Source organism: Pithys albifrons, chromosome 1 (assembly GCF_047495875.1).
Source record: "Pithys albifrons albifrons isolate INPA30051 chromosome 1, PitAlb_v1, whole genome shotgun sequence".
Taxonomy (NCBI): domain Eukaryota; kingdom Metazoa; phylum Chordata; class Aves; order Passeriformes; family Thamnophilidae; genus Pithys; species Pithys albifrons.
Genome location: NC_092458.1, coordinates 122,787,102 through 122,809,662, shown reverse-complemented (window position 1 = coordinate 122,809,662; position 22,561 = coordinate 122,787,102). Strand labels below are relative to the sequence as shown.

The window sequence follows — 22,561 nt, the reverse complement described above, 5'->3', positions numbered from 1 at the left end:
TTTGTGTACGCAGCAGTTGTGGATATGTTGTCCCTTCCTTCTCTTCTCAGCTTAGGTTTGCTACTCCAATGCAAATCAGCACTGACCTCTGCTGCTGGACTATCTGCATGTGTACTTCCCAGGAAAAGAGCAAGGATGGTGCAGTAACACAGAGGTGGCATTTTCAAAGGGTTTTCATGCTGCACAACTTTAATTCCTCTGCATCTAGAAGTTCAAAGCTCTAAGGATATTTATATCCACCCAAAAGAGGGGTTGTCAGTGGGCAGAGGAAGTGTCCCCATTACAGTGACAGGGAGGTGAGTCAAAGACTTCAAGGGAGTAACTTGGAGTACCTCATCCTGCACAGCCAGTTCCCCTACTTCAAGATCACCTTTACACAGCTGATTTCTGTCTGCTCTGTAAGAACCACACAGAGGATGTTTGTCATAAAGTAAAAAAAGAGGCATACAATTAATTCCCATGGAATATCTAATGAACTTCCCACACACACATTTTAGCTTATTTTGCAGCACCGTCCTCAGGTCACAAGCTTAAGTAGCTTACCCAAGGCCAGGCAGAGTCTGAGGACCTGTCCACATGGGGATACTCAGGAAATGAATCTGAAATTAAACTTTTAAAAAGAATGAGCTAAGCAGCGTCCTAAGCTAGCACTTTCATTTAGAATTAGAGCCTTAATTCAGCTTAGCCTAATTCTTTCAGTTCTAAAATGAGGATGGTGACACAAGCCTACTTCCAGATCTATTTATCTGGAGCAGCTGAAGGCATTACTGCCTCTGGCTACTCATCACTGCCTTCCACATGGAGGTTTCTGCCCCACACAACCGTGACAGCAGAGTGATTCATGGCAGTGGTCCTGCTTACAGACAGCTCCCAATAAACCAGGAGCTTTGCATTCATCCCCTGTGGGCTCAGGGATCACTCACACAAACCACTACAGGGGCAATAACCCCTCCCACACACAGGCTGTAACTTCTTAAATCTGCACAGATATTTACAGAACAAATATCTGCCAGCAATCTGACTGGAGGGAGTAAGAAAGAGGGACAACTGCCTGGAATACTCACTTGGCTGAGGCAAAAGCATTAATTGGTGAGCCAGGAGTGAAAACAAGACTCACAGAGCATGGATAAGGCTGAGTTCATTGACAAGGCATAGATTTTTTCAGCTATAAGCTTGATGAGATCTCAGTATCTCCTCACTGCCACACAGCTGCACTTTAAAGACTAATAGCATGAAGGTGCTTTTGGCCTCTATGCCTTTAATTATAGGTACTCATTTACCCCACATTGTTTTATAGTTGGCAGCAGATTGTAGGATGCCAATCACCTCACAGGTAACATTGTTTCCTATGCTGTCTGAAAGAGGTGAAATAAGACTTTAGAGAAGCTCTGTGAATCTCTATCAGCTTTTAAGGTAAACAGAGGAAGGGAGAAGGAAGAGAAAACATCCTTTACATCCCTATTCCCTTGCTCCACCTTCCCCCACCTGGGGTACAAAAAAACAAAATCCCCCTAGAGAGGTCTTGGCAACCCTACATTCAATCTGTCTCACACTTCCCCTGAGAGAAATTCAGGAGAGGGAGAGAGGGGAAGAGGGAGGGAGGTTGCTCCATGATAGGGTTTTTTACACTGTGGAAGTAAAACACACCAAAGGATTTAAATTTAACATCCTGTCACTGTTTGATGGTAATGAGTGGTCTGAGTTCAGTCTCTGACAGAGGAAGACACTGGTGTCTACCTCCATAAAAACAGAGAAATCTGTGAATGTATTTAGTTAACACCTGTATATATTTAATATTCAAAATATCTCTTCTTTACAAGTTTTATTGTTATTATTATTTTTCTTTTTCTCCAGCATGTAAAATTGAGTCATATGAAATTAGATGACCTGAAAATGCAGGACCCCAAAGACAAAGAAAGTGATGCTGCAGCTAAGCATTAATCTCAGCAGCACCAAGGTTATAATTTCAGTGTGTTCTCCATTCTACACCCTTGTGGAGATTATCTCCTAGAGATGACATGCAAAAATAAACCTGGATGAAAAGGGAGGGCAGAACAGGTAGCAGAAGGAGAAAAAACCTTCTCTCTTCCCCTCTCTCTCACACACAGAGAACAATTTGTTCTACAAGGCAGAGGGTCTATGGACCAAAACCCATTTTAGCTTTGAAAAAGGGGGAATTATCTGGGGAAAATACCACTTAGAATGGAAACAAGACAGAGGATTTAGCTGTACCACAGTGTTTTGCCTTGGTAAATTATGAATGGGACATGAGGTCTGTACAGATTAACGGGGGGGGAAAAAAAAAGCTTGGTACCTTTATTTTTAATCCCTAGCAACACTGAGATCATCTAGGGGAAACCTATCTATTTGTGGTGCTGTTCAGTAGAGTAGGAAAACAAAAAGGCCTTTCCTCTGTAGCCCAAAGTGTTTTTCATACAGAAAATCCATTAGGCACGGGCAAAGACAGGAGCCTCCTATCAAGCTGCAAACAGGAATGCTTAAGCACAAGGCACTCAGGCGATGGAAATGCATTCAGAGCGTTTAGCACGTAGGATTAATCGAATTATAATTTAATCATCTGATCAAACACTAATTAGCATAATCACTTGAGGGGAAAAGCTGCTGGAGGAGCAGACGAAGAAACACCTTGGGCACCCAGCACATTTTAATGACGCAAGATCATGCACAGATAATTTTTTTTCTTCTTAATAAAACACACCAGAGATTGAGGATGGTAGTGCTGCAGGAGCCGTTTGAAGCAGTGTCCTGGATCACATGTAGTTCTCCAGCATGAGAGATGCTGAAGCTGAGTCTGCAGACTTTTGTTTATTCAGATTGTGCAAGCACAGGAACACCTCACTGCCATGGTTTGCCTTCTGAGGACTTGAGCATGAGCACAGACTTCAGCCCACTGTGTTCCCATTATAATCACCCCTCACTTTTTCCCCCAGTCTCCCACATGAATGTTTAACTATGGATCACTTAGATGACCTTCAGGGACACAGCAAAGTATTAGTGTCTTTTTACACACTGCATTTGAAATAATTAGCTCGATTTTTTGGCTTGGAGTGGGTGAGAATAGAAGAGCAAGAAATATAAAGGGAGCTTTGCTGTGCAGCACTGTATAGCTTTCCTGGTAAAATTATACCAGTTTTGTAAAGCAGAAATCTGGAGAGACCAGAAAAACCCTTCTTGTTTCTTACCCATGGAATAAAATGTCTCTTGTATCTGGAGAGTGGGCAGAAGAGCTGCTTGGACAGGAGGAAGCCTGGAGGACTGTATGGAAAGGAGGAAGGGGAGAAGCAGGATGCTGGAAAGGGAAAAGGATCTTTGGAGGGGTCTCCTGCTTCAATTTTTACACAAAACAATATAATTGAATTACTCTTAATAACTGTTTAGGTCGCCAAATGGCCAATTCTTCTGGACATTAAAAACATCTAAATGTAATGAACTGCAACATTTATAGATAAGATCATAGAATCATTTAGATTAGAAGTGACCTCTGAGATCACTGACTGCAATCACTCACCCAGCACTGCCAAGTCCACAGCTAACCCATGTCCCTACGTGCCACAAGATTGGACTTGGAAAAAGTTTCCTACAATGTTATGTAAGGAAGCAAAATGATGAGCTGCTTACCTACATTTTAAAGACACCAGATCATACAGGCTCAGCCGTGAGCTAATTTAAATTGATTATATCCTTCTTACAGAGCTATTACTAATAATCCTTTCAGCTTCTCAGAATGACTGTAACATTAATAAAAAAGGTAACCAGTAACAGCACAGGGCCAATTTACCTCAGGATTTGTCCATACTGGGCATCCTCCTGTGTGCAATCAGTGTGCAGAGTCTGAAAACTCTCAAGAGAGCAGCAAGCAACTTTCCACTGCAGGAGCTGATTCCAGAAAACATCCCAGCAACTAAGAGCTGAATATCACTTTAAAGTATTTAACATATTTAATAAGTGACTTATGGATGAACTAATGAAAGAATCATGGAATGGCTGGGGTTGGAAGGGACCTTAAAGATCATCTAGTTACAATGCCCTGCCATGGACACCACCTACAAGACCAGGTTGCTCAGAGCCCCAGTTAAAAGGCAACAAATCTGTTTCTGACTGACATAAAGACAGAACCACCACACTGCAGCATTGCTGTCTCAGAGAGAGAGATCCTATAGCCTCATACATGGAGTCCACTTAATTAAAAAGTGAAATTAATTCCATTAAAATTTAAAAAGTTATGGGTTTTCAAGTATGTTGCTTGTTTAGAACATCTAGCTTTAAATTCCTGCTTGCTTCTTTCCAAGCAACAACTTAAAAGCAAACTCAGGAGATTTTGCATCAGCTCTCAAAAACTGCCATATGGCAAAGTGAGAGAGCAGTGACAGAGCTGGTAACACTGCCTGAGACTACACTATGGTCACATATAGGCTGGAACACAAGAAAACAACAACCATCTCCCCCTAGACTGAGCCCTAAATCCCTCTTCTCTCCCTGCCCTCTGCAAGGGCAGCAGTCCTGAGCCAAATGGCAACATCCTCTGCTGCAATCACGAGTGCAGCTCCCCATATCTTCTACTTGTAAGAGTACCAGCACTGTGCCATATCATAATGCCTTCATTTTCCACTTGAAAGCTATTTAATACATGCTACTTATTTTATATAAAATTTCCTGAGCACAAGGCCAACTGCACGTGCCTTAGGAAATGCCAGAGCTGAGATGCTCAGCCGACCTTAACCCCTACACCAATTATTCCAATGTTTATCCACACCAGGGACTGAAAGTAGCAGAAACAATGTGGGGAAGAAGAGTAACTGCATTACATGGTGGGCAAACAAGGCTGTTATCATTGAACACAGACAAGACTGAAACACAGTTTACTGACACCAAAAGTTCTCAAAAATACTTGAAATTAAGCAGCAGTCGGACTACTATTATTTAGGAAAATGTTTTTAAAAACCCTCATTAATTCCTTTTGCAATTACTAAAAATCAGCATTCTCTTCTTCTGTAGAAATGCTTTTTGAGATGTGGTAGGAATCCTGTAATTGTTTTTATCCACTAGGGACTAACTTTTGAACTTAGTAAATAGGTACTGAAGTGCTACAGATAGAGTGTCTTCAGACAGGCATTGCTTTTCCCCTGCTCTGCCTCCATGTCTGCCAGTGGGTTAGATATTCCAAGGCCTCCAGCTCAGCCACTTGTGGGACAAACACAGCTTGAGCACATGTAGGACAGGACAGTCACATCTCTCTGAAGTTGCCCTGCTCCTTCTAAGCACAAACACACCAGACAAAGGCAAAAAACAGTGAAGAAAGGAAGATATTTGGACAAGATTTTTGCTGTAGACCAGGATATAAAAACTAAACCCAAGGAAAAACAAACAAACAAACAAAAAAACCCAAAATACCATTCCCTACTCCAGGCTGTGCCCCCACCACAACTGTTCAGGGTTCCTCAGGACTTGCTAAGCAAGCAGCTCTTCCATTTGTTGAAGGGACAAAGAGCTGTTCTCCAGTGGGGAACTGGGTACATCCTCCAGTGCTCTCAGGAGAACATGTCCAGAGAGGCCCCAGGAGCAAGGCTGGCAGTTCAGGCACATGCTCTGAGTAGACCCCATTGCAACAAACCTGACCATTCCAGCTCCCAAAAGCTGAACAGCAAATCACCACTGCCAGTGCCTCTCTGGAAGCCTGACAGCTCAGCTTCTGCTTCTGAGGATTAATTATCTCCCTCCTGCCCAATAAAGGAGCTCAGCTCCTTCCTCCTTCACTCAAATGAGGGACTTGCACATCCTACCCTAGAGCAACATTGACATTCGTAGGACTGCTTTCCATCCTTGATCCACCCCCACTCCCCCAAATCCATTTGCCTCAGGGAAAAGCTTTTAGGGGCAGGAGAAATACTTTTCCTACCAAAATAAATATAAATAGCTAAGAATTACAGGGCAAGGAGGGGTTGTAGGCCTCAGACTAAGCCTATATCAGAGATGAAACAGCAAGAGCAGATACAAATGAGAGAAAAATCTGAAAGCAGGCAGAGAAGGACAAGGGCAGGTGGGAGTTTGAGCACCCACTCCTTAGGCACAGCAGGATCCATGCAGAGCACCACCTTTCTCCCTGGCACAGACCAGCAGCCAACACAGAGTCATGGGGATCAGCACAGGGCAGTCCCAAAGCTACATGCTGTTTGGTCCCTCCCTCACAGGGGAGCAAGCTCAGGTTTGCCTTCCCCACTGCAAACCAAAGCCAAGACCTCAGAGCCCTTCAGCAGAAACTGTCCAGTTCAAACTTTGCCTTCCTACTGTCCCACAGGGATTCATGCTCTGTGAATGCCCTCCCTCTTCTTATCCTGTCTGGCAATGCTGTCTGGGTACCCATGTAGTTTCAAGGTCAGCCTTTTTACCCCTTTAACCTCCAAACTAAAAATCAAGTTCATATCCCTATCACTGCCTCTGCCCTGAGCATTCATTTTACATTACATATATATATACACATAAACATATACATGTGTATATATGTGTATAAATATATATATTTACAAAAAGCTGAGAACAAAAAGCCTCAGCCACATTTGACACAACAAAAAACATAGTAAGCAGTGCCCATCACTCAGTTCCCACAGTGAGATGAGCCTTGCTCTCTCCATGCTTCTCATCTTTTCCCTTGGAATGATGAAAATATGGTTTCTGGAACCCCTACACAACAGGGCTGTGGAAAAGGTTGTCATTGTGGAAGAGAAGCCTCCAGGTCACACAATAAAACCAGGAAGATACAAAGGAAAGCTTCCTAAATATATATACATCTAAAAGCATGAACTAGTAAAATGCAAATACTGCTCTAGACATTTGAAAGTCACTTCACTCCCTCTACACTGGATGTCCACACACATAACTAGAGAACTTGTACTTTACTGACAGTTTCCAAAATTACTTCCTTCATATCATGACATAGCAAATACTTTGCTTTGTGCTTCACAGCTGCAGTTAAAACACAAGCTGTGGTTGAGCTGTCTGAAAATAATATCTGAACTGGCTTTTAAACTGCCCCACAGAAAATTCACCTAATGGGAGGGAAAATTCAGCTGGAGAATGTGCAGTGTGTGCAGGACCCTCTGGATGGTGAATAGCAGGAGGTCTTTTTTCTTTTTAAGTTGAGGTCCACCTAAAGTCTGGTTTGCTTGAATGACATTTTTTCCACCAAGATCCCATTCCAGGCACACCAAAATCTGCTTTTCATAACAAAAAGGACTTTCTCAAGGACTTCCTCTGTCCTTAGCTCAAGCCAGAAGCAGACTAACAGCATGTCACATGCTCACCTCTTAATTATCCAGAGACTGACTTTATGCATTCTCAGTATTTTCCTGAGTCAGGGCCAAAATTCCAGATAATACTCACACAGAGAACCCCAAAGACTTTAGAAGGTAATACCATAAAACAAAAATAAACAAATAAACCCCAACACAAAATGATTTCTGACAGAAAAACCAATCAGGCAATACAATTTTGGAATAGCCAGAGCTTACACTTCATGCATCACCTTTCCATAATCTGGGAAAAGGCAACCAACCAGAATTTTGGTGCCCACAAATGCTACCATGTGATTTGTGGAGACCAGTACACACTGGAACAACATATGGGTTCCTCCCAGCCTACACAGCTCAGCATCCCAACAAGCCTTCTCAGCTGAAACAAGAGCCAGCTTAACCAAGAGCCACATGTCAAACACTGACATTTGTTATTTGAACTCTGTACTAACTACTGAACCTCCAGAAAACTCTACTGAACAACAGCTTATTATCATGGACACGCTTCTAGAGAACAGAACAGGAAATAAACCCTTCCTTCAAGCGCCTTAATTCTGTGGCACCTCCAGAATGGAGCCACTGAGGGCTGGCACTCTGTGATACTGAGAGACAAACCTCAGTGTGCAGGCTCAGCATAAGCCACTCAATTTGCAAAACCACATGAGAGGATTTCACGCCAACAGATATTTATATAGACAGAGCAACCCTACAATCTTATCTATAGAATCACTGTGAGTAGATTATGTAGATACGCAACTATTTGCAGCTACAGTGCCACATAATTATATTCTAGTTGTACTGAAACATCTCCGGTCATCTCAAGAATCATGTCTCTGATATCCTTAAAACACTGGAGGGCTCCCCAAAATCACTCAAAAAAATCAGATGACAGAAAGTAACTGAGAATAATTTTTAGCCCAGTGCAAACATAAATCTTAAACCACAAATCTACTGCATGGGATTACCATGTAATTAATTGGAAGAAAATAGCATCAGTATAGTCAGACAGCAAAGCAAGTGCCAAATTTTCCACACACAGTAGTTTTTAAGCAATTATAAGCTATACAGATTCACACAGACATCACAGAATATGCTGAGTTGGAAGGGACCTACATGGATCATCAAGTCTAACCCTTAACCCTGCACAGGACCATCCCCAAGAGTCACACCCTGTGCCCCAGAGCATCATTGAGTTTGTGTGTAGAAATATGTATGTATTTTAAAATCTCCGAAAGAACTGTATGCCAGATTTACACATATATCAATTTATCTGTAGAAGAACATACATATATTTTAAAATCTCAGAAGGAACTGTATTCCTGACCTACTACACTAAGAGCCACTCGAGCAGGATGGTTGGTCTCCAGCTCACACAGTGCTATGAATGTAGAGGCACCAAGCAAAAAAATTCCTCAGATGATCCTTGTCTGTGCCTTTAAATGTGCCACATGGACAATGCCATTTCCAGGTGGGCTTCTGGGCTGCCCCATGGCCCAAGCTCCCAGGTTCTTGCAGGCTCTGTCCTTCTGGAAGCTTCGGCAGAGGCGCATCAGCGATGCAGCTCGGGCCGCCGGGCTGAGCTCTCCCTCAATTACGAGGGAGCTCCAGGGAGGCTGGTGTTTAGTATGGAGGTGACTCTCTTTCTCAAAGCCTTTGCATTTAAAAATGGCTTTCTATAAATAGGATTGCTGGCTCACTCTTAAGTCTTACTCCCTGCCTTCCAAGTAAAAATAGCTTAAATAGGGATGCTGGGGAGACTTGCTAATCTCTGTCAGCCTGTCTGTCCATTCATTTGCCCTTCTTTCCTCAGAACATATCATAACGTTGCCCACAACATTACAAAAGGCATATATTGATGTACCCACGTTTCTCTTTTTCTGATGAGTAATTCAATGCCCTGATGGAAAAAAATACGAGGTAATATGAATTTTTTTGTGAATGGCAGTATCAAAAGACAAGCAATGACAAGAAAAGCTCACAGTGCTAACAAGTGCCTGAGGAATCAGGAGCTTGTTCTTAAAGGTATTCTTTTCAGTGCTCTAAAATATTGTGCTGTGAAAGGCTTTTTTTATGAAATATCTCCCATTTTATTTTTTTTTTGAAACACCAAGTGTTTGATGAAATGCTTTTTAAGGGACAGGGAGGTAAAGACTGCAAAGATAGGGTGTCTTTTGAAGAATAACATAATTTGAAATATTAATTGTATTGATTTCAAAACAGTTTAAATGAAAAAAAATGCTGATTAAATCGGATTGTGAAATATCTCAAACTATATTGTGAAACAAGCAATTTAACTGCAAACACCTACACATTCACCTTGAAATAATTAAGCATTCTGATCTGCAGACCTGTGTTGCTTAAATGAAATTTTGTAGTATGTTTAGAATTTCAAAGATTCAAACAAAGTAACATTTAAAAAAATTGCCTCAGAATAATTAAGCTGAATATAAAGTTTTTCTGTCTTCTTCAGCTTTTAAAGTAGAAGATGGAATTATTCTTTCCTACTGCAAATCTGAAAGACTCCTAGATGAAGAGATTGATAAACGGCACCAAATAAAATCAAAGGCTAAATGAGTGGTATGTTCAAACAGGCCTTGATTCTACACACACCTCGTTAATCAGAGTCAACTTTCAGAGGAAAGGAAAAAACTCCATCTATTTTGCTCCTCAATCCACTGCCCTGATCTCCCACCTCCAGAAAATGTTTAGTTTTGTTGCTTTCTGCTTTTTTTTTTGTCAGTTCAATTGTTTATTAAATAAAGGAGATTATTTATCCATCCCAAACAACCCCCTCACTTAAGAGAGCAGCACTTTTACTAAGACACTGTCCAGGCAAAGACAAAGAATTGAAGGCCTAACCTGAGCCCAGCAGTTCCCATGACCAGAGCCTCACGAGCTGGAGGAACTTTCTAGGTGGGTGAGCTGCTCACCAAAACCCATGAGACTTTCCCAAATAATTCAAATTATCAGTATATGACATGACAAAAGTTTACTCAAGAACAAACATAATTAAAACCAAATTCTAAACTTTTCGAGATGCAGCAGCACTGAGGAGATGCCACTGAAATACATCTTGAATCTTGTGTTCAGTTTTGAGCCTCTCCCTTCAAGAAAGACATTGAGGGGCTGGAGCTTGTCAAAGGAAGGGAATGGAGCTGTGGAAAGGGCTGGACCACCAGGAGAGACACCAAGGGAGCTGGGGGGGCTCAGCTTGGAGAAAAGTAGGTTTGGTGGGGGACCTTATCACTCTCTGTAACTCCCTGACAGGAGGTTGTAGCAAGGTGGTGATCAGACTCTTCCAATAATGTAACAAGGGATAGGATGAGAGGAAATAGCTTACAGTCGCACCAGGGGAGGTTTAGATTGGATATTGGCAAACATTTCTTCATGGAAAGGGTGGTCCAGCCTTGGAACAGGCTGCCCAGAGAAGTGGTGGAGTCACCATCCCTGGAGGTTTTTACAAGACCTGCAATTGTGGCATTTGGTGACGTGGTTTAGTGGTAGATTTGGCAGTGCTGGGTTAACACTTGGGCTTGATAATCTTCAGGGTCTTTTCCATCCTAAACAACTCTATGATTCTATGAAATTCCAGTGAAGAGCTGTAAGCTGTAGTAAAACCCTATTTAGCAGGGTTTATGGGTTTGTTTTTACCATTTGTGGGAAACAACTTCACTTTAAACTGCTACCAAACACACCTTCATTGCCAGACACATCTGACATTCCGTGCCGTGAAAAGAAGATGCAGCATCCACCAGTGAAAAAGTTTAGTGAGCACTGACAGAAGAAAACACAGATAAAATGCCTCTCTGGGCTCTGTGTGCTCCCACAGCTCTCGAGAATTGTTGTGACTCTGTGGTTTGCTGCCCACTAGTGTCGTGTGTCACCAGGCAGGAGGCATAGCTCACTTCCCATTCCAGGGGGAGGAAACCCCACCAGCGAGCCCCAAAACATGGGCTTGGATCAGTACACCCCAGGCAGAGGAGAAATACACCTTTTGAAACAGATAGAGATATTTCCAACACACTCTGACTACCCAGCAATAGCAATTTTTCTCCATTTGGCATTTGGTGATTAATTAATAGCTATTCATAGCTCGAATAACACCAGATAAAAAACACCATCGGCTGTACTGTGGCATCCACAAGCACACACCAAGCTAAATGCTTTCTGCACATGCATTAAACTTTCTAATGTAAATTTGGTTACACAATAAGCTATGCACGTATCACAATATGTTCCTACAAAGAGAGACATTTGCTCTTTTCCTCAAATGTTTCATCCCCAACACTGAGAGTCACCATTTTCTTTGGAGAGTGTCATTAGCACCACCGTAGCTTTTGCTACTCATTCTTCAGCCCAGCCCCTGCTCTCAGTACAGTGTGATCCTCCTCAGCCTTCAAATATGCTGCTAAAACCCGTATTGATAGATATACAGCAGGGAAAGGATTCAAACAGGAAATCATTTTCATGGAAATTTATTTATAGTGTCATCTGTGCTGTATTGGGTGCCTCCCGATGCTCAATTGATTTCAGCAGAGCTTCTATGGACAACAGGCATAGAAGAAACGCAGCCAGAGAGAGCCTGCAAATGGGTTCAGCAAACCTACAGCAGAGACTGAATGATGCTGAGAGATACTTGTTCCTGAAAACAGCATCCTAATTCTGAACTAGCTTGATCACAGCAATTACAATGAAGAGCCAGGATTGTGGAGGAGGCCATTCTCCCCTCAGAGCCTTCCCTGCCTTCTCCCTCCTCCTCTCACTGTAATTAGTGAAATGCCCCCTTACTAATTACGACCAGGCTACAGTAGACTTCTGCTGTTCATTTTAAATGCTCCCTTCTGGCATAGCAGAGACAGTAACACGGAAGGTAGTGCAGGTATAGTAACCCTGAAGGTAACTCTGAAGCATTGCTCAGGATTAGAACTGCATGACTCAGGCTTTCAAGGTAGTGAATTCAGCTGCAGAGCTCCCACTGATGTCTATATCAGCCCACGCACCTTCCAAGGCTGCAATGCATTCATGGTTAATAGTTACCTGTATTTTAAAGGAACTCACAGCCAGAAGAGCTTAGAGCCTTTACAAAATATACACACTTTAACCAGGTATTTGGGGAGATTTTGTTTCAGGCTTCAGAAATACTAATTGGATGTAACAGCATGTCAGTATTTTATTGTCCCCAGAAGGAAGCTATTTCACAAACATTAAGCCTACCCGGTGACACCACTGATGTCTAATTTGACAAAATGTATTTGTGCTGAGAGACTGTAGGGAAATATGGGGGCCAACCTTGCTATTGTTATTCAGATGGTTTCCATTATCTTCAACAGAAATTTAGCCCAAGACTACAGTTGCAGACTTAAACCCATAATGTGTGGGTTTCCTTTTTAAGCTATTTCTCCCCTCAAAAGAAAGAAAAGAAAAAAAAATCAAAACCAACACTAACATAAACAGTCTTACACATTTTAAAGATGAATTAGAAGAGGATGTAACACATAATTGAAAACTACTTATGCATGTGTTTGAGTTTTAAGTAAATGTGTCATGGTTTCATAAGGAGTTCAGAAAAGGCAATGGCAGAATCCAAGCACAAACCTGCCCCCCACCAGATATAGTCATAAAAGCATAGTGTCTATCACACAATGGAGTTCACATACAGTTATAGACAGAATAATGAAAATAAATGTGTACGTGACATATCTATTTATATATGCAGTCATTTCCTTCAAAGAGATACACATCTGATATGACATTGCATTAAAACCTGAAGTCCTTTAAAAATATTATTCTCTAACTCTTGACTCTGACATAATGGTCCAAATAAGTCCTAATAAGAGGTACTAATAAAGAAAACCATGTTGTTCAGTCTGAACGTGAAGGGAGGTGCCATTTTCAAAAAATTCCTTTAAAAAGACCCTAAAAACATGAATTTTGACATCAAGTTTGATGCCGAAAACAAACACACTTTTTAAGTTGCAAAGAATCATTGAACCACCTACTACATGTTTTTACGTTTTCATCTTAGAGTGTTGTTATACACAAAACCATTTAATTTTGGTCCTGTAAGAGTCACAAAGGTCCAGATGTTGCTGCGTGGCAGTATAGAATCCATGCAGATGCATCGATCACATACACATTACACTATTAAATCTTTGGGATACCAATTCAGGCTTGACTGTGATCCAAAAACACATGGAAACCGAAAGTGAAATTACCACTGACCTCATAGATCAAGGAATAAATGAAAGCTATTCTCATACTAATTCAACCTCATAAAGCAAAAACTATCCTGCTCTTCAAAAACCCCTGGAATGAGCAGTAACTGGATTAGAACATGAATTTATAGCATGAGCACAGTACGAAAAAAAATAGGCTTTTTCTTTAAAAAAAAAATAAGATACAAGATTTCTGGAAAGAACCAGCTTTCCTTCTGTGTAAATCTCATTTTAAATGAATAGCACTGGTCAGAGCACACACTTTCAGGCTGATTCTTTCTGTCTTATAACAAGCAAACCTCTCCCTCCAAGGTACCTGGCTGAAGAGGTTAGAGAAAGGCACAGTGCTGCCTGTCAAAGATAAATAAATAAATAAATAAGCAAACAAACAAACCTATAAATTTTTTTTAGTGTTAGAACTACTTGCAGTTGTTTTACTGCTAAAAGAAATTTAAAAATTAAAGTTTACAGTCCAGGGGTTTTTCAATCCTTTTTGCATTCTGTGGCATGCAGAAGATGAAACTGTTTTAAGATCGCTCTAAATACACACTTAAGATTCACCTCCCAGTTTCTGCCCTAGCCAGCTATTCACACTGGACTAGCCATGCCTGTCAATGTATTTTCTCATCCAGCGTATCCTTAAGAAGATGTGAAGGCACCCTCATCCAGCATTCATTCCTCACCCTCTGCCAGAGGTTCAATTATTTCTATCTTTCAGGAAAATCTTACACTTCGCCTTGTGCTCCTCTCTCATTCAGTCAGTACAAGGAACATTCTTCCTATTCTACCTGCTTTGCCTATTTGGAGAGTTGTGGGTTTAATCTCTCCGATTTATCTGCCAGGATGTAAAGCATTACAGGCAACATTGCATTCTCAAAGCTGAGAAGGAGGAGGCAAAGCAATAGAATAGCTGGAACCCCAGCATAATTTGTTTTCTGTCCTTAAAACTGCAATGTTAATCTGCATTTTACTAAAACCTAAGCAATTTAAACACGTTTTCACATATGCCATGGTTTGCAATCATGTGTATCTAAATGTTCCAAAATACCCCCCCTGCACTATTAAAAACCCCAGAAACTGCAATAAATGCTTGTCAATCAGAGTTGTCAGAATGAAGAAGGAAAAATATTTTTTTAAAAAAAAAACAGGTTTACCTTATTCTGTCCCCACTCTAATTTCCCCTTCCTAACTTTATAATTGACTGAAAGTCTTCAACATTTTCAGATGATGTAATGCTTATCCGTGCATATTTTTACATAAATGAATGAGGGAAAAAAAATTCAGAGCAGGTACCTTCACGACGAAATGATGAAAGTGAAATAAATTTAAAATATAGCTTCCTAAACATATATAAATATAAAAATGTAAGGTGAAAGTAGAGGACGACTAAAAAAAAATGTAAAAGGAAGCAATATCTCAATGCGACCGCTTAGGATGAAAGCCCTTCAAATTATCCCCATGTACTCTGTCGGATTTATACGGCACTTGGCGAAATTCTGTACTTTTCCAGATGAGAAAAGAAAGAGGAAAAAAAGCGCCTCTCTCGCTGCCTCTCCGAGCACCGCCGTGTTCCGAGGGAGGCAGACACGGAGGGACGCGGCTGGTGACGGGCTGTCACTTCGCGAGGTGAGCGACTTTGAACGCTCTCACACACCGAGCTCGCCCACAGCCAGCGCGATGCTCTTAAGCACAAAAGGCACCGCCGCGACCCCGCTCCCCTTCCCGGCCGGCAGGAGGGGAAGGATGGGGTAGGAGAAGGGAAAGGTCCCCGCGGCGGGGGCTCACCATGCGAGATGCTGTGGAGCAAGGCGACGGCCAACATCCACATGCCCCCGCCGCTCCCCCGCTCCCCGCTCCGGGCTCGCCCTCGCCCGCCGCGCCCACGGCCGGGCCGGAGCTGCCAGGCAGCGCGCACCGGGTCCGGCCGCCGCCTCCTGCCTCGGCTGGTGGCTGCTCGGAGCCTGCGGGGCCGCTCGTCCGCCCAGCGAGCGCTCAGCCCCGCCTGCAGCCCCGCGGCTCCGCCGACACTCGCCCGGCGCTCGGGCGGGAGAAGAGGCGGCCGGCGGCGGGGGCGGGAGGCGGGTGCGCGGCGCCCAGGTGTGTCCTTGGCTCGGGGAGGCGCCCGCAGGGCGGCGGGGGCAGGGCCACAGGTGACAAAATCCTCCGGCGCGGGCACAGGAGCATCCCCGGCGGCGGCCGGCCCCGAGCCGCGGCGAGCCGGTTCCTCTCTCTCACGGCTCCTCACACGGCTCCCCTCGGCCCGGCGGCAGGCGGGCGGGCAGGCGGGCACATCTTCCTCCCTCCTTTTCTTCCTTCTCTCCTTCTTTCCTTCTCTCCTTCCTTCCTTCCCTCGCTCTCCGGCGGCTCGGAGCGCTCTGAGCCCGCTGCTCACCTCGGCTGCCTCCCGGCGCGGCGGAGGGCAGCGCTAACCCCAGCCCTCCGCAGTCTTAAAGCACCACCAAGTCCGCACAGTGGAAAAACCCAAGACCAATAGAAGGAGGCAGCAGAATATCCTGCCTCTCAATAGTTGGCTGAACTGCGGCCGTTTGGCATCAGCTGAGTTGTATATGACTAATGTGTTGACAAGTCGTGTGGGGGGACTGGAGGAGGGGGCCCTTCTAGAAGGTCACAGCCCAGACAGGCGAGCACGTCAAATAATTGACTAGGAGTCTGTGCAAAACTGAACGAAAATACACATATATATATACACACACACATCTCGCAGTGCTAACACACATCCAGATACTACTTGGCCTTTCATCTGCGTCTTTTTCTGTGGAAAAGAAATTTCTTCCCCCTGTAGTGAAAGAGTAAATTACAGCCTCTCTAACTAAAAGCAATTTCTGCGTCTATTCTTTCTTCACATCTATGATGTGAAGGTTGGTCTAAAAAGAAGGAAAAAAAAAAGAAAAAAGGGAAAAATATTAAATGAAGACAGCTGAAAAAAATCAATATTGTGAAATACATAACAGCATTAGAGCAACTCTGAATTTAAGCTGAAAGATGAAAAGCAAACACAACAAAGCAATAAGGAATCTCGATGTGCAGAATCCCCAGTGTGGTACCAACAGGATCATTTCACATTTGGGGGAGACATTTTTTTTAAAGAAATGCTTTATAGCACCAGACGTTGCCATGCTGCCAACACACTGTCTTGTGCACTGTAATGAAACCCAAAGAAAGGACGTCCCCCAAAAGGCATAGAGATGAACGTGAAGCTCAGGAACAGAACTGGACAGGGAGAAATATCTGTCTGCAGACAATTCTAAAGCCATACAGGGCAGATAGATCATAATGCCCTCCCAAAGTGTTGTATAAGGCCCTTCATTCTAATTCTTGAGAAAATCAAAGTCTGAACTGTAGCACAGTGAAAGCCATCATGAAAGAGCTTAGTTCCTGCATCCCATTTGGGCTGGGCTAGCAGCCAGGAAAGACTAAAGCCCTGAAGTGAGAGTAGGAGAGATGAGACCAGTACTGGGCAGGGACTCATGATTGCCCTTAGGAAAGAGATGTGGGTAACCAGGGAAGCCGTTCAGGGGAAAACAGAGTCTGATGCTGTTGAATAGAAGTTAAAGAGAGAAGTACAAATGTCTTGGGGGAGAATTAGAAAACAAAAAACAAAAAAACAAACAAACAAAAAGATGAGAAATTTGAAGTTTTTTGGAGTGAAGTTCTGTTAAAAATAACAATACTTTAGTCTCTGTTTAGAAGAGAGTTAGTGATGAGCAGAAATGCTTAAGTATGGATTCAAGAGCATTTTGGAGAAGTTCATGACAGATTTGTTCAGGCAGCTCTTTCAGAATTGCTGTTTTTCCCAGTTTGAAGCCCAAAACATGTTTGGGGCTTAAGAGATACAATGCTCTACCACATAGAATAAGTATAGCCTTGCCTTATACCTTTCTACCTCCTTTACTCATCTTCATAACTCTGGTAGCCCTTGGCAAATTTCAGCTTCCTATAGTCTCAAGCAAGTTTCTATGCATTTCAGCTCATTTAAAACAACAACAGCAGCTGCAAACTAGAAAAGTAAATCTTTAATTTGTTCTTCTGTGGCACCCAAAGGCAGAAGGTCCAACTTTCAGCAGGTATATAACATTTTTCAGCAGCAGCCAGCCAACTAGGCAGTGTAATCATTGTCCTGAGCTGGGTTTAAGGAGGGAGGGGGAAGGCAGGATGCAATTTTGCATGCAAGCAGGGTTCAGTGGTTCTGCTGTTCTGAGAATAACTTGACTGAAACCTAAATTAAACAATCTGTCAAAGTGGAGAAAGAAGACTGTATGATAACTTCAACACAGAATACATGAAATCAGTCAGAATGCTACTTTTCAAGTCTGAAAATATGATCAGACTTCAACTGCAATCAAGGCTGGTTAAGGTCACGAACCAAGGAGAATCCCCATTTATGCTTCTTTTTGGTTGGTTGTTTGATTAAAAGAGAATGTCCTAGATTAAGTGCCTGGAAATTATTTAATGCTCCCCAAAACAAATTCAATCATTTTTCAGAAAGGTATCTCAATTATTTGGACATAATTATATCTTCTCTGAAAAAAAGTCTCATGCAATTATTACTTTAATTGTGATTAAGGGTATAAAATCTAAAAATAGTCTTAATTTAAGTTGTTAAATTGGGTTTAGATCTTGTGCAGTTTGACTGTATCAGGTTGACCATCCTTGCTCTCAGGAGGTACCACACAAACTTGAAGTTAACAGAGATATGGCAACAGTGCACATGAGCTGATGACCACCCTACAAGTATCTGAGACACTCAGCATTTCATATTATACTGCAGGAAGCATAAGGAGAAGACTTCTATATACCTTCTGTCAGTTCTGGCCACACACATTCCAGTTCTTCCCTGAGCCACCAGCATGAAGTACATAGAGAAATATCCCCAGCATGACCAATCTGACAACAATCCACCCAACCACCAGCTTTCAGTTGAGTAGAAAGCTCAGTGAAAACCATGGAAAGAGTTAAATGTTGAGGTCTGCAAACGAATTTTCCAATGCATCTATATCATATTCTGGTACTAGGTGAGCAGACACACAAGGAGTGATCACAGCAGACCAACACACCAAGTAAAAGCTGCCTCATGAAAAGATGCCTTTGTGAAAACTAGTCAGGTTATCATGATCCAAGTGGCTGAATGTTTTACGTTCCCATATTGGAAGATGATGTATCTGCTCTCTAACTTCTGTAACTAGTCTTGCAGGAAAATTCTTCTTCTCAAAGAAAAAGATAAAATGGCCTGTCTACAATAAACCTGCATTGACTGGGACTTCAAAAAAACAAAGGAATCTTCCATAGAGAGTCCGGGCTGGGAGCAGCAGCAGTAATTGGTTCTATTCAGATCATGGATGGTTTCATAGGCTTTGGGCTTTAGGGAACTCGGTCAAATATCTGCCACTGCAGCATTCAGCTATTCAAACAGAGCCCTTCATTGTCATTCAGGACACAAAAAACCCCCACCCTCATTTGCAATTTCAGCTTTGAAAATCATTTTAAAAGTACCTGAAGGAAGAAAGAATGGGAGGGAAGCAGAGAGGAAGTGAAGAGAAAGTGTGGTGAGAGAGGAAGTTCTCAACAGTCAGAAGACCTGGGGTGGGGGGGAAATAATAAAAACTGAACATGCATGAAATCAGAACCTAAATAACTGATCAGCCCATCTTCTGGAAGAGGTGATACCTTGGCTCAGTCATCCCTCAGTTTCTAAATCATTCTGTCTCTCCTCATGATTGACCTCCTTCCCTGACTTTAGTCTGTGTTCTTGCAGCATAGTTGTTTGAAAGGAAAATATTGGTTATTACATTGTAGACAAGACAAAGAAAACCACTGGGGACTATCAACTGAGTAAACTAACTGCAGTTATACATTTATTAATAATTTCCATTTTAATAAGACTTAACAATGTTTTCAGGTCTGCTGACAAAGGAGTTGTAGTCCCAGTTAGCTTAAAAACAAAACCAAAGCAAGAAACATATTACCCTGAGGTGACAGTAAAGAAACACTCCTAGAATATTTCATTAATTTTTTTTCCCCTTTTCTAATGAAAACATGCAAAGATGGAATATTTTTTGAATATTTGACTGAAATACAGTTCAAAGTATTCAAATCTTGATCTTCTGAATCAAATATTTTCTACCTTCCTTCTGATTCACATCTATTTTAAAGCTGAAGACAGAAAGTTTGAACAACTCTTCCCCAGATTTTCAGGTAAACTAAAGTTCTGTCACTGCAGCCAAAATAAAGGAAGATAATCTCAAAGAGTGATAAAGGAACCAAGGGTTAAGAAGGTAAGAGGAGCAGAAGTGGGAAAGCTTTTTAATAGCTTCCATCAGTCTGGAAATGGGAGAATCAAAAGCCTTGTGAGAACAGGTTTTCCTCAGAAGACTTCATGCCCGATTTGGTACTGGAAAGATTCAGACAAATGTTGAATGCTTGTCAAAACCAATTGCTAAACCTTCTGATATTCACTGGCTACCAAGCTTAATGCTTATATCTATAAGCTCACAGTCAGCCATTTTTTTTATCAGGGCAAGCTGCAAAAATTAAATATTTTCCATGAGACACTTAAGAATTGCAAAGGAATTTCTAGTTCTATAAGTGCCATTAGAAGATATCAGTTGAAGAGCTCTCTTTGTTACTATGAAGCTGGGAATACTCAGGATGGAGAAATAAAATCTAAGCATCTGCATCTAAGTACTTGTGAAAGCATCTATGCTGCTGACACTTATGTAGTCCACCCCAAAAATACAAGGGAAAAAGTACATTTTGCTTTCTATATTTCATCTGAATCCATTGACTACTCCAAGCTGATAATGGGCAAGAATATTGTTATCTGGCAAAAAAAAAATGTGCTCTCTCGCATGACCTGTTCTTACAGTACACACACAATTAGCCATTCAGTCTTGATATGCTCATGAATTAAAGCAGCAGCTTTCAAAACACACTAGATGGCTTAATACACACTGAGCTTTAAACCAGAAAATAGAGATTTTTTTTCCTTGCCTGAAGTTACTGTTTTCTCATGCAGCTCATTCCCGAGGTTCCAGTAATGTCTGGAAGATGTGAAAAAGCAAACTTGCCCCATGAGGTGGTTCTGTGAGCACAGAACAGTGGGAAAAAGGATTTCCTCTAGGTATTTGGTCAGAAGACTCAAGACCTAAGTCAGATGTCTGCTAGTTTTTCCAATGCTTTCAAGAACTTGGAGTGGGATTAGTCTCTCCCTCTCCTCTGCCCAGGTGAATGTTTCTACATTTATACACAGATTAAAGCAATGACTTAATTATATTCTATTTCCACCCAACAAACAAATGGATTGAGAATGAACAGCAGGTTCAAAAGTTATTAGAGAAAGGAAGCAGAGTACCTGACAAAGATGTTTCTTAGAAAACCATGCTAGAGTAAGGCATGGAAAAATCCAGTCTGTGGGAAGGATTTTAAAGCCCCGTGTATGATTCATGTTTTCTTGAGAGAATACCAGATTTCTCTATTTAAAGTAACATCATCAAAACATAGGACAGTGTTTTGGTTTTTGTGGTGGTGTAGACTTCTCTTTCCATTGCACCTTGCAAACAAACAGAGAAGGTAAGATTCTTGCTGTTTAAAGAACTGTAAACTAAAGGAAAAATATTTCCTTTCAGAGGGGAGAAGCTGGGAGAAATATTTTTTATTTTATTTTCACATCTTCATACAGACAAGATTGTTCCTAACACAGAAAAGGAGTAGGAGAGGAGGAGGGACCTGTGAAATAGCTAAAGATGAAGGCTGGGGACACAGCATACAACATATCAGACAACTGTCTTGGGTGACAATCTGGGCTTGCAGAAGGGCAGAAAGGCTTCTCTTGGTGCTAATTGGTTCTCACAAGACAAAGTGGCATAACATGACATACAAGCATTATGGCACTGAAGATATCCATTTAAAAGTCTCCAAATAAAGATGAACTAAACCCCTTTGTGTGTCTGATGTATGTGTAAAGACAAGACATTAAAGACTACAACATTAAATGATTGTAATGCCAAGATATTATGGGATGATTTACATATACTGAAATCATAGGCACAGCTATGCACACAGGACATATCATAATGTTGCAGCATGAAAAGGCTGAGTCAAGAGTACTATTTCATTCCTAAATCTGATTTTCCATTATTTGGATTAGGAGTCAGAGCCTTTTAACAAGACGGCTAGGACTCCTCTGGATTTGGATGTGAGCATGTGTATGTGTACATAACTGCTTCTTAGTAAAAAGAAGGGTTGGGAAAAGGGAAATTTGAAGGAACATCAGAATTTCAACAAGGCTTTTTAAAAAAAAAATTGGTGATGGTTTCAAACCTCTGCAGACCGGTCTTTAGTAATTGTTATAGTGCAATCTATTAAGTGCTGTAATTATGTGGGAAGAAGGTTAACCCTGGTCCTGAGCCAAATTCTGATTTCTATTACCTGTCCAGGATGCCAGTGGCTTACACAGAATAGCACCCACATAAACATAAGAAGAATTGAACTATTCGGAGCCAGTACTCCCCTGACCAGGGTCAAGACATGAGAGGCACCAGGAAGAGCTGAGCTCGTCATGCCCAAGGCCATGCACAGCATCCTCTGCATTCTCATCTTCCTCAGGTGGCTCCCACCTGCTTCCAAGCACTGATGAAGAGACAATCCCTGCTTGCAGATTGCTGGGAGCACGTGAGAGCATGGCTCTTCCCAACCCTGGTGCAGAGGAGGGGGCCAGAGGGTAGCAGCAGCACCGCAGAGCAGCAGTGGAGCAAGGATGTGGGGTTGCCAAGCAACAGCCAACCACGGGAGGGGGGAGTTAAAATGGGGAAGGGAAACAGATATAAATTGTATTTGCTCCTGTGGGGCCACAGTAGACCCTTCCATCTGCTTTTCTTCCTGCTTCCATTGAGTTATGGGTGTGGGTTCCATGAGGGGATTTGGCCACAAGTGTGTCTTGCATCATGAGCTCCAGTCAGCTCCTCCAGGAGGTTGCAACAGGGAGAACCGTAAGAAATACCTTCTTAGCAAACTTGTCATGGA

At 42.2% G+C, this 22,561-nt stretch overlaps 1 protein-coding gene across 2 annotated transcripts in view; it reads right to left on the bottom strand.

Moving 5' to 3' along the window:
• Positions 1–16,000, bottom strand: part of DSCAM (DS cell adhesion molecule) — a 465,618-nt gene extending 449,618 nt beyond the window's left edge. For both annotated transcript variants that reach the window (XM_071566625.1, XM_071566633.1), the window contains exon 1: positions 15,308–16,000. In XM_071566625.1, coding sequence (XP_071422726.1) covers positions 15,308–15,350 — 43 coding nt within the window. In that variant the 5' untranslated portion in view covers positions 15,351–16,000. The remainder of the gene's footprint in view (positions 1–15,307) is intronic.
• Positions 16,001–22,561: the final 6,561 nt, after the last annotated feature.